Raw genomic sequence first — 16387 nt, forward strand, 5'->3', positions numbered from 1 at the left:
CCATGTTCTTTCCCAATGCTTTTCTCCTCTAACAGGCAATCATCCCAGCAGCTCCCTCTCACAACTCGAGGATGATTCACTGGGGGCCAAGCCACAAGTGACGAGTGACACTTGAATGGCAAGCGAACAGACTCCCGTGTATTCCTCCCTATTCACTTGCGCTCCACTTGCGCTCCACTCGATCACATGGAGCACAAGTGAACCAGGGAGGAATACATGGGAGTCTGTTCGCTTGCCATTCAAGTGTAACTCGTCACTTCTAGCTTGGCCCTGGGAAAGGAAAAGAAGTAGAATAGAGGGGAAGGGGAGGACTGGGCAGTTACAAAGGCCCAGGAAGAAGAACCGAAAGGGAGTGGTCACTACAAAGTATTCCGCTCAGTCCTGGCTGAATAACTCATTGCAGGCTGGAGGTCTTTGGGAGGGACCTTCGAGTGGGCACTCTTGCTGGGCCCCCTCGTCCTGCATATAAAGGGGATTTGTTAACAGCAAGAACTGCTGCAGTCGTGTCTTGACTTTCTTGGGCGCCCCTTAGGAATGGCAACACTGGGAAAGGAACTAGGCCTCACCACCGTTTTGAGCCAGCCCTGGGGTCACGGAGCTTGCATAGCCTCCCTCCCTCCCCCCCCCAGTACATGACTTCCACCTTCTCCCATCCCACAACTGCATTGATCGATTTGTGATATTGTTTCTACAGGGGACACTCTTGCGAAAGCATGGCAAGGGGACAGAGAAGGTAACTCCACCCTTTCGGTTCTTTGACTGTCTGTTTGTAGCAACAGGGCCCGAACCAAAATCGAAAGAGGGAACCCAAAATCCCCACCCCCGCCCGCTCCCAGCCCAGCTTCAATGTTGATGAGGGCCAGGAGGAGGAGGAGGCAGCCGCGGCTGAGGCCTTGAATCTTGGCGCTGAGTTTGGTTGTCGTGTTTCGTAGTTTGTGTTGTTCCGATGTTTGTCCTGTTGTTTTTTGTCCGGGTTGAGTGATGTCCAGGGACTTGTGAATCATGGAGTATGGTCTTGTGGGGTGCTGTGCTTTGGCGTTCCTATCATGGGGTACAAGTGATGCAACTGGTGTGCAAATGAAGGGTGTGTTTCTCTGTTGCGGGTTCTTGCCGAGGAAGATGCAGCTTACTGGCTGTTTATGATAATGAACACACATGATTTTTAATGAGATATATGTAAATTAGAAGGGCCAAGCAGGGGAAAGAGAACAGAGGCTGCCCTTGAGCTGCGCACTCAACCCAACTTTGGTAAGCGGTTTTTGCAAGGTGGTTTCGAGCACAGTGTTCCCCGTTGGCAAGCAAACTCCCAGCGGTTTGCGCCATTGTCTGCCAATCGCTGCCAATTGGAGGAAGGTGGCAAGCCCCCCAGAGATCTCCCACCACCGGCAGGCGCTCCAGGAATATGCATGATGCAAGAGCATCTCTTCCAGAAGTGACATCATTGCGCTGGCCATGCAAGCATGCCTACACATCGTTTGGGGTGGATTCTAGCCCCAAACAGGCTCAATCGGCCCTATGCAGAGCATGGGAATGCTCCAGAGGCTGGCGTAGTGACTTCACTTCTGGAAGTGATGTCATCACACAAGCACTGGGATCATGCACACACAAAGAGAAGCATGCAACAGACACGAGGTAAGTGTCAAGTCTTCCCCTGCTCCTGCCAAGAGGGGCCTGACAACCCTATTCAAGCGACTAACAAAACCTGGGCCATTTTCACACTCTTCCACATCGTACCAAACTCATGGAATGGGGGTGTCTTATGGTGCGATTTCTGATATCATCGTGCCACAAAACCGGAATCACAATAGGGTGATGTCAGAAATCGCACCATGAAGACACCCTTGTTCCGTGAGTTTTGTGCGATGTTAAAGAGTGTGAAAATGGCCGCTTCGACCAGATATGTCAACAGCGCCCTTTTCAGGCATGTGTGGGAATGGCTGTGTGCAGCATTTGGCTGGAAGCCGCTGGACGGGACAGGCCTGTGTCCAATACCAGGGACTGACCCTTGCCTAGCCGATGGAGCAGGACCCTTCAGGATTCTAGCTACCAATAAGTGCATGCTTCTGTGGTTAACCTCAAACCGCCTGCATTTTTACAAGCATCCCTATTGAATGCACAAACATCTTCAGGCGCTTGTGTTTGGGTTGCTTACAAAATGCACTAATGCATACACAAACGCACACAGAGATGCTCACACATCCCCTTTGACTCAAAGGGTGGGGAGGAAATAACTGACTATGAAGATGGCTCTCTAAACAGAGCAATAGGCTCCAACCTGGGTTTTTCTTCATCTCTTCTAAAATTTCCCTGGCATTACTTCCTGCCAGAGGGGATGGAGATTCTGTTTTTGTGGCCCCCAAATTCAGCTTAGAGGCCAAGAAAATAACTATTCCCATCAGCCACTTAGCAGATGTTAAGTTTGTGCCAACGGTTGCTACCAGCCAACTGCTGGAGGGCCTGTGCTGAATGCCCCTCGTGCAGGCGCAAAAAGCATCCCTGCATCCCTAAGGGATCTCAATAGTTCTCCAAAAAAACAAAAAAGAAAGGAAAAGCTGCTCAAGAGTCAAGAGTCCTTCATTTTGTCCTCCAGTGCAGACCATTTTTTCAGAGAGCCAGTATATATAAATGTGTAAACTCTACTGTCTGGGGCAATTCCTGAGGCACTAAATATTTCTCTGTTGCAAATTTTAATGCAGTGTCAGGCCTAATTTAGCTGGAGATGCTAGCTAAATTTTGCCAAAGTCAATTTGAAGATTCTCTTCCTGCTGCTCTGGCAAAGGATCGGAGGCCTGGTGTGGACATGCAGTGGTTGAGTGGACAGTACAGCTTCAGTCTTCAGGCGGGAGGGTGCTGTTTTTACCATTCCCTCACAAACTGGAATTCCCGACAAGAAGAAAATGTGCACAGCAAACCGGACACAAACTCTTCTGCCTGACGTGCCCGTTTTCTTGGCCGTTTCCACACTACTCACCTTCATCTGGAACGCTGCGCAACGTCACAAAAAACCCGCAGAAGATAGTGTCTTCTCGTGTGAGTTTTGCGTGACATCATGCAAAACTCGCGTGAAAAGATGCTATCTTCCACGGTTTTTTCGCAACATTGCGTGGCGTTCCGGATGAAGGTGAGTAGTGTGGAAACGGCCCTTGTTGCAGACGGTTAATGGGAGGAGCATTCAAAAGCAGCGCACCCCCCCCGCCGCCAGCTAAAATTCTGCCGTGGACTCTACTGCAGCAACGGGCGACCTCGTTTTGCTGCGTGCCTTGAGAAACCGGAAAAAGCCGAGGATTTTCATTGCTAGTAAATTGACTCCGGAGAGAGAGGGAGGAGAATCAAGTGCCTGCACGCTGTTGGTTTTAATAACTCCCAAGCAAAGAGTCCCAGACTTGTCATTCTGTGAAGTGGGTTGGTTCTTCCGAACTTGAATTCTCATGGTCCTGAAAGAGTGTTTGCTTTTAAAATTATTTTGGTCATCATTTCCTCATCCCAGGGACCCAGGTTCTTTTGGCAAAATGTCTTCCGGTGCCCTGCAACTGGTGGTCTTCTCCAAGTCCCCTCCGCACTTGGTGGACCCCCTTTGACATTTACCATGCAGCCTCAGCCTGCAAATCTTCCTTCCCAGATCCATTTGGAGTAGAGGGCAGGCATCCAGGGCCTCTGGATTTAGTCCCCAACCCTCTGGACACGCACCCAACTGCCAACCTCCTCCCTGCCTGAGGCTAGCAAGTACACTTTTTGCACATATCCCACTTTTCCTCCCATTTGGCCTTCAAAGCAGCTTAGAACTTCATTCTTCTCTCTATTTTTCTCACAACGACCCTGTGAGGAAGGCCAGGTGGAGAGTTTTGTGATGGACCCAAGGTCACTCAGCGAACTTCCATGCTAAGAGTGGGGATTCAAACACAGGTATCCCGGGATCCTAGTCCGACCAGGACCATTTCCAGATGACTCACCTTCATCCGGAACGCTGAAGAACGTCACGGAAAAAACGCGGAAGATAGCATCTTCTTGTGCGAGTTTTGCGCGATGTCGCGCAAAACTCACACGAGAAGACACTATCTTCCATGGATTTTTTGCGACGTTCTGCAGCATTCTGGATGAAGGTGAGTCGTGTGGAAACGGTCCTGGTCGGACTAGGACCCACCACACGATGCTCGCTCTCAAGTGGCTGATGGAGATGGACAGCATTGGATGACCCGAACAGGAAAGAGGAGCCTCCAGTTTGCCATTCAGGAAGGCAAAGAAGTGGCTTTCAGAGGTGGGCAGTTTGCTCACTGGCAGATGAGGGCTGGGATGGTGGCAGGGAACGAAAGCCAGTGCTTATTTTCCCACCCACCTTCCCAGGACAACAGCACCGCTTCATCCAGGGCAGGCAATGCGTGTCACTGAATTTCCAAAAATCCCCATTTCGATTTCCTTTTGCAAATTGAAGACACGAGTCCTTATTTTCATACCTTTTCCCCTTCCATTGTGCTTTTTCCCGTTGAAATGGGCCTATTTTCCACCGTTGTTTTTGCTCCGTTTGGGCAGAGAAATGGTGTCAAAATGGCCTCCAAAGAACTAACAAATCAGGAATAAAAATGAGTGAAACAAACAGATTCTGGATGGACGAAAATGAAACTTGCCTGTATCCTGCTCCCACTCACCAACCTTACTTGTCAGTCAGGCATCGGAATTAGTGAAGAGTAGGACGCTGGAGATCAAGTCACAAACAGCGCCATTCCCCTTGCTGCTGCCCAGGGGAAGGGACCGGGTGGCTTCTTGAGGATCAGTGGTGGAGCTACCCTAGGGAGAGAGCCATCGTCAACTGCCCGCAGGTGCCAACTCCTGAAGCCAACCATGTTGAGATCTGTAGTTTTGTGTCAATATGGTTTCAGAATCTTCGCCTCTGAAATCCCCAATGCAATTTCACATCTCCCTTGGGCAAAAGTGGACCTGAAAAGCCTTTCATTGTCCTAGGTGGGCTTTCGTATGCCAGATTCTTCCTGTTATTTATAATGCCTCTTTCAATTTGGTTTTTGCATCAGTTGAGTCGAAATGGCATCAGTGAAACGATGAGAAATGGGCAGATCCAAACGATGATAAGTTACAGAAACAGATATTTGCATATCCTGAATCCAGCCGGTGGCAGGGGTGGCCAAATTCCCAGGATTCTTTGGGTGGAATCCATAACATACTGATACAAGATTGGTGCAAGTTTATCATCAATGGACCCTCAACCGAAACCCTCAAGGTTCTTTTGGGGAGGGAGAAGGGGCAAGTAAACTGGTAAACTCATTCTATATGCAAGGCAGATCAGTGCTGCAATGTCTGGCTGGGAAAGTCTCAGGGCCAAGCTAGAAGTGACGAATTACACTTGAATGGCAACTGAACACACTCACACGTATTCCTCCCAGTTCACTACGTGATCGAGTGGAGTGCAAGTGAAGAGGGGGGAATACACGTGAGTCTGTTCACTTGCCATTCAAGTGTAACTCATCACTTCTAGCTTGGCCCTTAGAAGGATGAAATCTCATGCTGGGAAGGGAGTATATGCCTGCCTTTTGTGCAGGGCTTTTTTTCTGGGAAAAGAGGTGGCGGAACTCAGTGGGTTGCCCTCGGAGAAAATGATCACGTGGCCGGTGACTCCGCCCCCTGATCTCTAGACAGAGGGGAGTTTAGATTGCCCTCCACACAGCGGCGCGGAGGGCAATCTCAACTCCCCTCTGTCTGGAGATCAGGGGGCGGGGCCACCAGCCATGTGACCATTTTCAAGAGGTTCCGGAACGCCGTTCCACCGCATTCCTGCTGAAAAAAAGCCCTGCTTTTGTGTATTGCCATTCTTGTGTTGGATGATTTAACGGTATATAAACCTTCCTGTTCTTTTTACAGAGCAGGGTGAAAATCCCCAGTCACACTGAAGTAAGGAGACTGCGTTTAATTCTTAGCCTGCTTGGTTCTCTCCTTTCCTTCCTACCCCCGCCCCCTTGTCTGCAGAGTTCCTTTGTCCATTTTGCCTGTGGTCTTCCAGTCCATATGTCTGCCACGTCTTTCCCCCCCCTCTTCAGGCCGTGCCGCCTGGATCTGGCTGCTATCTTAAACCCTGTGCTGAATATTTTTGTCTGTTGATTTCTGTTTTTTAAGAAAAATTTCCCATCTTGCTTGTCTGCCTGTTTGCATGCAGGGGGGGGGAGTGTGAGGGGGGTGTCATTTGAAAGACAGGGAACGGCTGCTTGGTGGGAGCAGGGGGGGTGCAGGAATAAGCAGAAGGGGCATCACTGGACGAATAGCCACGGTGATTCTTGTTCTTCGGAAGGGCAATGTGCTCAGAAGCTAGGGAAGAAAGAGTTTCTGGGGATCTACTTGCGGGTTGCAAAGAAATTCTTGTCTCCATACTTGGGGTTTGGACTTCCAGATTATTCACTAGCAGTTGGGGTTATGTGTGCAAACGAACCAAAGGTAGGAAAGCCATGGCTCGTAAGGCAGGATCCAATTCCCAAATTAATTTTCATAATTAATTCCACTTGAATTAAAGAAGAACAGAATTTTCCTATCCTTATATGGTGCCCACAATGGTGTAGGACAAGATGGCCCAATTGCTTCGGGGCCCCTGAGGCTCCACACCAGTGGGACAGCTGCCAATGGATTTCTTTTCTCGGTCTGGCATTGTACTAAATAGATCATTACACTTTTCTCTCCCTGACTGGAGCCATAACTGTGCTTAACTATCGCTCTTCTAGATAGATTAGTGTCTTATCAGAGCAGTGAAAAATGTCAGTGTTGTTATCCCCAAAGTGCACCTGGGACGCTGGGGCTGGGAGGAGCGGCTCGCCCAAGGCCACCTGTTGAGCTCATTGCAGTTGTAGGATTAGAAGCAACAGGAAAATACGGAGAAGAAATCACCACCAGTCATCTAATGGTAATGTACAAAAATGTATATTTTCAATCTAATGTGTCTCATGAAATAAGTCCAGATTAACATACAAAAATTCAAATGTATTAAGCAACAAAATACATAACACTTCCATCCAAAAATATATATGAATATACAAAGTATCCAACAGTGAAGGTGCACGCAGACATCCACAAATTAAGCAATATAAAGGTGCAACAATATGAAGGTGCACATAGGCACTCAAAGGAAGTCAAAGAATGTAGGCATCCACAAATTAAGCAATGTAAAGGTGCACACAGGCACTCAAAATACTCAAGTGCACGCAGGCACTATAACACCAGTATGAGGGTGCACGCAGGCACTCCAAATGGAATCTAGGTGCTCAGGAGCAAATGCTAGAGCAACTCCAACCCAAGGCAGTGAAAACGTCCACAAAAATCAGTATGAGGCTGTGTGGTAGCTGGAGAAAATATCCAAAGCCACGTCTACCACACCTATGGGATTTGCCAGCATATGTTAAATATACCCGTTTCGTGGGGAAACCACTTCTTCATAGGCATTCAATTCTCATATCTGTTTAAAGATGACACAAAATATACCAATAATATTTATACAGTATAAGAGACAATCATATGAACCATATACAGAGCAAACTAACTCACAATATCCTCATGTGTATTCTTCCTTCCGCCAAATGATGTTGATGCAATGGTCTGAACTCTCATTCCCTAACAGCCATTTATTCAAAACTTTTAAAGGAACAGTAGCTCTCCAAGTGGCAAATCCCGTAGGCGTGGTAGACGTGGCTTTGGATATTTTCTCCCACAGCTACCACACAGCCTCATATCTGATTTTTGTGGACGTTTTCACCGCCTTGGGTTGGAGTTGCTCTAGCATTTGCCCCCGAGCACCTAGATTCCATTTGGAGTGCCTGTGTTCACCCTCATACTGGTGTTATAGTGCCTGCATGCTCTTGAGTTGAGTATTTTGAGTGCCTGTGTGCACCTTTACATTGCTTAATTTGCGGGTGCCTACGTTCTTTGACTCCCTTTGAGTGCCTATGTGCACCTTCATATCGTTGCACCTTTATATTGCTTAATTTGTGGATGTCTGCGTGCACCTTCACTGTTGGATACTTTGTATATTTATATATATTTTTGGATGGAAGTGTTATGTATTTTGTTGCTTAATACATTTGAATGTTTGTATGTTTATCTGGACATATTTCATGAAACACATTAGATTGAATATATATATTTTTGTACATTACCATTAGATGACTGGTGGTGATTTCTTCTCCTTATTTTCCTGTTGCTGCTAGTTCACTCTACCGGAGAAAGCCCCCCCCCCTCCCTTCTTGTAGGATTAGAAGCAGCAGATTGCTGATTCACAATCCAACCAGTGTCTCTTCCCCACCAGTCCTGCCTGCTTCAGTACAGCAGCTGGGACTGGTGAGTCCGACGGCTCTTGGCAATATCTGTCAGGGCCGTAACGAGGATCGACGGCACCCAGGGGCAGCTCCAGGGCTGTTGCCACCCCCCCCCCAAGCACTTGTGCACACACACTAAGCGCTTGTATGTTCACCTGAACTGCCTCCAGCCTCCCAGCTCTCCTGCTCCAAGCCCTCCTGCTCAGTTGCCCCGTGCGCTGCCCCAGCTGCCTGCTGCGCGTGGCCCGCAGCTGCTGCACCTGACTGGGAGCGTGTGCTGACGGCAGTGGCAGCATGGGGCAACTGAGCAGGAGGGCTGGGAGGCCACCCGCTCACTTGCCCCATGCTGCTGCCACCAGCACGCACTCCCGGCCGGGTCCAGCAGCTGTGGGCCAGGCGCAGCATTGCATTGTTTATCGAATATCCCAGCCATTGATCGAATTGCCTTACGCTGTGTAATCTGCCTCGAGTCTCAGGGAGAAAGGTGGACTATAAATAATGTAAGCAGAAATATAATTAAATTATGTAGAAGGAGGGAGACATTGGAGCAAGAGGATGAGTGGGAACCAGGAATCCGGGAAGGGGAGTGGTTTCCAGGGAGTGGTTTCCACTAGAAGTGGAAGGGCCAAGCTAGAAGTGACGAGTTACACTTGCCTGGCAAGTGAACAGACTCACGTGTATTCCTCCCTGTTCACTTGTGCTCCACTTGCACTCCACTCGATCACATAGTGGAAGGCACATAGTGATCGAGTGGAGTGCAAGTGAATAGGGAGGAATACACGTGAGTCTGTTCACTTGCCAGGCAAGTGTAACTCGTCACTTCTAGCTTGGCTCTCAATCTGAGAAGGAAATAGTAGGAAGGGAGGTGGTCTCAGAAGGCGGGAGCTTTTCAAGGAACCCTTGCCTGAGCAACAAGAACCTTTCAGGGAAAAGATGGAAGGGTGGAAGGGTAACCCTTGGCGAAGAGGGTTGCCAGGTATCTATACCCTTCTGCTGGGTAAAGACAGACCTGGCACTCACCTCATACCGGTACGTACACGTTTGGCACCTGCACAATGACATCACCGCTGGAAGTGACAACATCACACCGGCCACAGGAAAGCTTGGCCCCAAACAAAGCGCAGGAGCACTCCCACGGCCGGCACAATGATGTTACTTCTGGAAGTGATGTCACTGAGCCTGTTGGGAATGCATGCACAGCACATGTTCCAGAGGTGCCTGCCAGTGGTAAGCAACCTCTGGGAGCTTGCCACCTCCCGCCAACCACTGGCAGGTCAGCGGGTAAGGTGGCAAACCCCTGGGAGTTTGCCCACCAGTAGCGGCTCCTGGGAGCCCTAGTTCAGTTTCCTAGAATGCCAGGGGTTTAGAACTCTCTCCCCTTGGCCACATTGGTGGGGCTTTAGGCTGGCTGTCCAGGGGACAATGCCAAGGCTTGCTACTGGGCACTACCAGTTGCCCGCTGATCTGATCTTATGCCCTGGCTACAGTTTCTTTGGCCACCATGCTAGTTGAGCCCCGGCAGGGCTGCTGGTTTTCCAGCCCGGTTCTGTTTCATCCCAGGGAGGCAGATTCTGCTGCCAGTGGCTTTCCTTGTCCCCAAGAGTTCTGCTTTCTGATCCTTGTGATCAGAAGGGGATTTTGAATCTCAAGGAACCTCTGGAGGGTGTCTTTGATGGTTTCCATAACTCTACAGTTGTGGCATGCAACTGCAAAGACAGGTAGATGTCTTTTGTGTGTGCCTGCGTGCCTACATAAATGCAAGTTTCTAGTCGTTATGGTTGCCAACACAGGGTGGAAAGTGTGCAAACTGTGGGCTGGGGGATTTCTGAGAAACTGAAGGGGGGGGTGATTGTTTAATAGATTATGACAGCTTGGGTAAGGCCAGTCAGTTATGAAGCTGAACTTGGCGGGGGGCGGGGAGAGAAATGTAACACTGAAGAATTTTTATTAGCAAATATTATGGGACTGTTCATATACTCAGGTTGCCTTATTTGCACTCTCCCTTACGTGATCGCTTGCCACTTGAGGATTAGCAGCTTGGTGTGCAAACTCCTCATGTAGATAGGCCTTGCCTCTGAGGTATGGCAAAGCCTCCCTGGTGCCTGCCTGGGGTGTCTGGTTCACACAGCCATCACATGTGTCCGGAGATGCAAAGGTAGCCGGGAAGAGTAGTTTAAAAAGACAGAGCCGGCGGCAGGGCAAAGGCTTCACACTGGAGCTGTGTGAAGGGGCTGTGAAATACCAGAAGGGAAACTTCAGCCCATTATAACCTCTCCAGGTCCAAGCCCGGCTCTGGAAGGCAGCTGCAGCCCATTTCCATTCCTTGCTGCCCTCTTGTTGCAATCCATACACGCACAGTTTTAGACTGGAGAGGTGAAACTGACAGAGCCTTTGAGGTGAAGATGAAATTGACAAAACATCTGTGGAGCAATCTCCTTTGGCTCTGTCTTTTAAAACTACCCTCTTGTAGAGAGATGAAATTGACTGTGCTACACTCAGGGCCGGCACGCCCATTGAGGCCAGGTAGGCAGTGGCCTCAGGGTGTGGGGTGCTGGAGGGAGCGCCGGAGGAGGCACGGGGGGCGGGAGCGCATGCCACAGAGCTGCAGCTTCCTATCCCGCCCCGCACCGCTGCCACCTCCAGCACACACCCTCGGCTGGGTGCAGCAGCCGCGGGCAGGCGTCTGTGGCGGCGCAGGCAACCAAGCGGGAGAGCTTGGAGGCCACCCATGCACCGTCCCAGCCGCCCACCGCAGCGATTGAGCGGGCGGTGCGCGCAGTCCCATGATGACGTCACACGTGACATCATCTCGCAAGCTGGTGCGTGTGCACGCGGGGGTGCCCGGCCTGCCGACCGGCTGCAAACACCAAAACCCCTGGCGCCACTGCTGGCTACACTTCCCAGCTGACATTGCATCTCCCTACACTTGAGCACCCCCATGTAAGATGTCTTGCGTAAAGAGGAGAGAGGGGTTGAGATAAGACTTGGTTCTGCTGAAAATGACCAGTGCTGGCTACCAAAAAATAGAACATCCGTGTTTAGAGACAGTATACCTGTGAGTACGACATGGGGTGGGGCTGTAAGAACAAGCTCACTTGCAGCCGCCTGTGAGAATTTCCCTGAGGCTGGCCTAGCCGCTACTGAGAGCAGAATAATGAAGGAGATGGATCTAAGCCTGCAGGGCTCAGCTTCTGTCATTAACTGCACAGTCATATGTTTGCAGGCCACGGGATTTTCATGAGAAGACCGAGGAAGCAGTGCCAAAGAGATGCCTGGGGGTGGAGAAGCACAGGATCGCCTCTCTTTAAACTAAATCTAAGCAGAAATGAGATTAGGTCCCCGGGTAGACCAAGCAGCAGTGCATAAAGTTTAAAAAATCAGGAGCCAAGTCAGTTGGGAAGTTTTGCCCCTTGACCGGAAATTATGTCCTCTACTTCTCGGGGAGGGGCAGTAAGCAGTGGCTGATGGGAAATAAACTTTGCACGTGCTCAGAAGTACAGTCAGTCATTGTGGATAGCATTTAGTTTCAGGAAAAAATAGGAAGCTGGAGGGACCGCAAAAGTGAAGGTGAGCTAGCCAAAATTATGATCTTTGGATTTGTAAGACTAAATATATTTGGAAGCTTGGGCAAGGTCGTGCTTGGTGGTCCTGACTGGGCAGACAGGTGGGATATAAATGTTGTAACTATTATTATTATTATTATTATTATTATTATTATTATTATTATTATTTTCTTCCAGCAACTCTAATTAAAAAAAAGACAGAATTATGACCTGGGATTGCTGTTTTTTTCCAAAACTGTATCTGTCCATTCTTTGAAATGTACCTTATGGTTTAAGGGGAATGAGAGAATGCTGGGAAATGCCGAACATTTGCTACCAAGGAGAAGGGACTTTCAAGATGCATTCTTTTAAATATTTTAAATATTCTTCTTTCTATCTATCACTTTACTTGTATCTAACTGTCTCTCCATATCTATCTGTCTTTACCCAAGTTCCCATTATTTTAATATTCACTTTTGCGGGACTGAGAAACACACTGAGGGTGGGGCTAAGCAAATTCCGGGGGGGGGGGGGGCTCCATTCCCGGATGGGAAAGTAAAAGAGAGGATTGCAGTGAGTATGAAACCCACTCTCCTCCAACCCTAACCCCTGGCGACCTAGCATGGGAAAGCAGTGCCTATTTTTGTGCTTTGGTCCCCAACGTCTCCCCCTCCATAGCAGAGGCCCCTACAAGCAACATTCAGACTTTCAGCTTTTCTCCATCTTCCTAATTACCCCTGTTTTGTGAATACAGCTTGGTATCAATGCCAAGTCCAACATAGCAGGAACCCCCCTGCTTTCTTGACAGTGAGAACATGGGGGTTCTCAGGGGGCAGGCAAGGGGATGTTCGTTGGACCTCTCTTGTGTGGACAGAGGACCAGCCACAATCCATCAAGAAGGGGTCCTCCAGTTCAGACTCATTTGGTCACAATCTCTGTTGACCGCACAAAGGCCTGCCCCCCTCCCCAGCTGCTTGTTGAAAAGTTTCAGTGAACATGTTCCCACACATGGTAAAAACTATACATGACAATATACACCCTCGGAGGGAAAACTGCATGTGTGAAAGAGTCCCTCACTGGCTTGTGCTACAGTAAAGTTGGTTAGTCTTAAAGGTGCTACAGGACTCTTTTCTACCTTGCTGGCTGGTTGCCATCAAACAAGGGGTGTTATCTTATGTTCAAGAACACATTACTGGGATCACAGATACTGCCTGAAGAAATCTTTTCCCTCTTACTTTATTCTATTTTCCTCTTTCCCCTTCTTTTCTTTTGGTTCCGTCTTCTACACTGTAGGGTACGCAAATGATTTTCAACGCAGCCAAGGAGCTGGGGCAGCTGTCAAAGCTCAAGGTAGGAGAGTACAGCCACATTTTCACAGCAGGGGGCCAACGGTGGGGAGCAAGGCCCTCTTCGGTGAGTGGGTGCTGGGAGGCTGGCATCAGTGGGTGCTGGGAGGCTGGCATGGGGGTTGAGGAGAAATGACCTCATGGCAAAGTAGGGGCGCACAAAGATTTTTCATTAATGCTGTTTCAATCTGAAATTCCACCCTCACCCCGCACACAGTTTTGCTTTTGCGAATTGAATCCATGCTTTTCACACCGCTGAATTGCACCAAACCTTTCCCGTAAGGAATGCACATTTCTCAGTGCCCACCAATAGATCAGCCTACAAACCAGCATTGAATTAAAAATACAAATAGAGCTATTGGTTTTTAAAAAACGCAACATGCCTACACAGCGTAAACAAACCTGCAAAGCTAAGAGTGAAAAGCAGAGAAGCCGTCCTCTTCGCTAAACACTAAACAGATATGGGAAAAGGTACAAAACTGGGAATGTTTGTTCAACCACGTGGGGCAAAAGTGAGGGGAATAAGAAGCTGTTTTCCCAAGGAGCTGCAGCCACTCATGAGCAAGGGAATGGAAACGAGAGCTGGCTATGGGGTGTTAATGAAGCCGTGGAAAAGTTCAGTGGTGAGCTCCACAGAGGACCTTCCTCAGATACCACCCACCCACACCCAGGCTCCACCGCCAATCTCCAAGAACTTCCCAACCTAGAGTTGGCAACAATTGGCGGGGAAGTGGCTTTGTGCTCTGCCCTGAACTAAAGGGAGAATCAAGGAGGTGGCTCCAGCCAGTTCCATTACCTCCCCCTAGGACTCCATGCTGGGACCCAGAGAATGAGACCACAGCTGCCCCCACCCCGGTGCCCCTCACATCAGGTTGCTTTAAGACAGAAAAGAAAAGGGACTTCTATCGTAGGATTTTTTTTCCTCTTCCAGGACCACATGGTGCGAGAGGAGGCCAAGAGTTTGACCCCCAAGCAATGTGCCGTGGTAGAACTTGCCCTGGACACCATCAAGGTGAGCTTGTCCCATCTACTCCCTTCTGCCAAATTCAGGATTCCCCTGAACAGGCTGGATTTTGGACATACATCTGCCCGATCCATTCCCACAACTTTTTCCAATCAGGGATTCATCAAAAACTGGTGTGGTGTCGGTGGTTGAAGGGTTAGACGCAACCTAAGGACACCTGGCCTCAAATTCTTCCACTCAGCCATGGGAGTTCGAAGGTCTCCCTGGGAGGGTGGGTCTGGGGTATTGTGCAACTGTTTGGGTGTTATGATTTGATTGGACTGAGAACATCTGTGGATTGGGCAGGTGCAAACTTGTTAAATAGGTAAGCAAACTCGAACCATTTCTTGGATCTACAGACAGGAGGAATAAGAGAGGTAACCCAGCCTGAGTTGGGAAGGACAGTAGTCCAAAGCAATCCCTTCTGGGATTCTTGTAATGAGCTCATCTGTGGTGGTTCCATCCCAGGCTCTGGGAACCTTAAGCGGCTGCAGCCATCCATCTTTCTTGCTGTGGTTCTATTTAAAATCTGCTTTCCTTTGGCTCTCACTTTCAGTCTTTTTGCAGCTTAGGGGGGCATTTTTAATGGGGTCTCCCTAGAAATGGTGTTGATTTTTCTGTAAAGTTTTCCCCCTCTTTTTTAGTACAATATTTTTACACTGCTTTTCAAGGCTTGAGCTGCTGGATTGTCCTTGTTCTCTGTACACTGCCTTGTTCTTCAGGAGGGTTGGGATATGTGCTTATTAAATGTATGAAGAAGAAAGGTTCAGACCACACTCCTTGCAAAAAAGGAAAATGTTTCCTAGCGCAGAGCTGACTCCCACATTATAACAAACGCTATTTTGATGCAACATAAACGCAATGATGCCTTAACTATCCTTCGGCTCCCATCACATGGTGGCAATCAGGCAGCCAATTAATTTATGGGCTGTTTGGCTGTTGGCATTCTGTTTGTATGTATTTGCAGGAACACGCTACTTGCAGCCATCCTCCTGGAGAAATTTTGCTTTCTACCCAGCAAAGTTTAAAGGAGTGCCATCCCAGTCGATCACAGTATCAGCTGGAAGCTGAGTTCTTCTGAGCTCCCATCCTTTAAACTTTGCTGTGCCTTAAACTTGCTGAGATGTAGACATTTGGGGGGTGGGGAATCAGAAGTCCCATGGCTTCTCCTTCTATTCACCTCACCCCAAGCTGTCAGCTTGGGTTGTAAAGAAAGGAGCAGGTGATTCCTCTATGGCACAAGCTCAGTTTGTTTGAAATACATTTCTCTCCGCTGCTCTCCGTTTTGGGTGGGGAGAAACTGATGGCTGTTCTTCTCCCTGCTGATCATCAAAGCCTTTGGGCTGCAGAGGCAAAGAGAGAAACAATGGGGAGATCAGAAGCCAACCGGTCCTGCTCTCCAACTCCACTATATAGCTATTTTTCCAAGGAGAGGGGGGGGGCGGATCAGAAGCCGATTCCCAGCTGATCTCCCATCACCTATTACTCCGCTTCTGACACATACACACACACCTAAAGTTTTCCTGTGTCCTACCATAACAAGGACCATTTTCACACTGCTTACCAGCCACGGAACGTCGCGCCGAGCTCCCAGAACAACAGCGTCTTCCTGGCACGATTTTGCTCGAGAACGGTAGTTCTTACCGTGGCTGGTAAGCAGTGTGAAAACGGCATTCATGGAAGTGCTGGGAGACCAGAATGCAGTTCCCAGTCAATCATGGGATCAGCTGTGCATTGGCTTCCGACTGACATGCAGCTGCAAACCTGTTTGGCAGCTGTTCAGGTTGTCCAATGCAATCCAGACACATTCTCGATCAGATCACAGTCTGATTGTGAATGTAAATGGCATAAATAAATGCCTTGTTCGACATGCAGGTTAGATGCAACATTTGCAGCATCCCTAATCACATTTGTGAAGAAGCACGCAGCTCGTTTCCGAGGTCAAGGCCCCCAGTGAATATATTGGTTGCAGTTTTTAATTCTTGGTTATATTTTGAACGTTTTGAGGTGGAAATTGGTTTGGTGAGGAATTATTTCTACATGTTTAAATGATAATGTGGAAACACAGGTGCAGTCAACGCCTGAAGAAGGTGTGATTTGGAAGTGGGACAGTGCCTGACGGCCCCATCGCCTGTTGGCATACAAGCATTCTTAGAACCTCACGAAGTCAGAGTTGCATGAAAATGGCACCAATGA

General features: G+C 48.9%; 1 protein-coding gene across 1 annotated transcript in view; it reads left to right on the forward strand.

Moving 5' to 3' along the window:
• Positions 1–16387, forward strand: part of UNC13A (unc-13 homolog A) — a 147979-nt gene that overhangs the window by 117032 nt on the left and 14560 nt on the right. The window contains exons 37-40 of the mRNA XM_054979662.1: positions 695–733; positions 5869–5898; positions 13136–13192; positions 14120–14200. Of these exons, the coding sequence (XP_054835637.1) occupies positions 695–733; positions 5869–5898; positions 13136–13192; positions 14120–14200 (207 nt within the window). The remainder of the gene's footprint in view (positions 1–694; positions 734–5868; positions 5899–13135; positions 13193–14119; positions 14201–16387) is intronic.

This window comes from Eublepharis macularius, chromosome 5 (genome assembly GCF_028583425.1).
Source record: "Eublepharis macularius isolate TG4126 chromosome 5, MPM_Emac_v1.0, whole genome shotgun sequence".
Taxonomy (NCBI): Eukaryota; Metazoa; Chordata; class Lepidosauria; order Squamata; family Eublepharidae; genus Eublepharis; species Eublepharis macularius.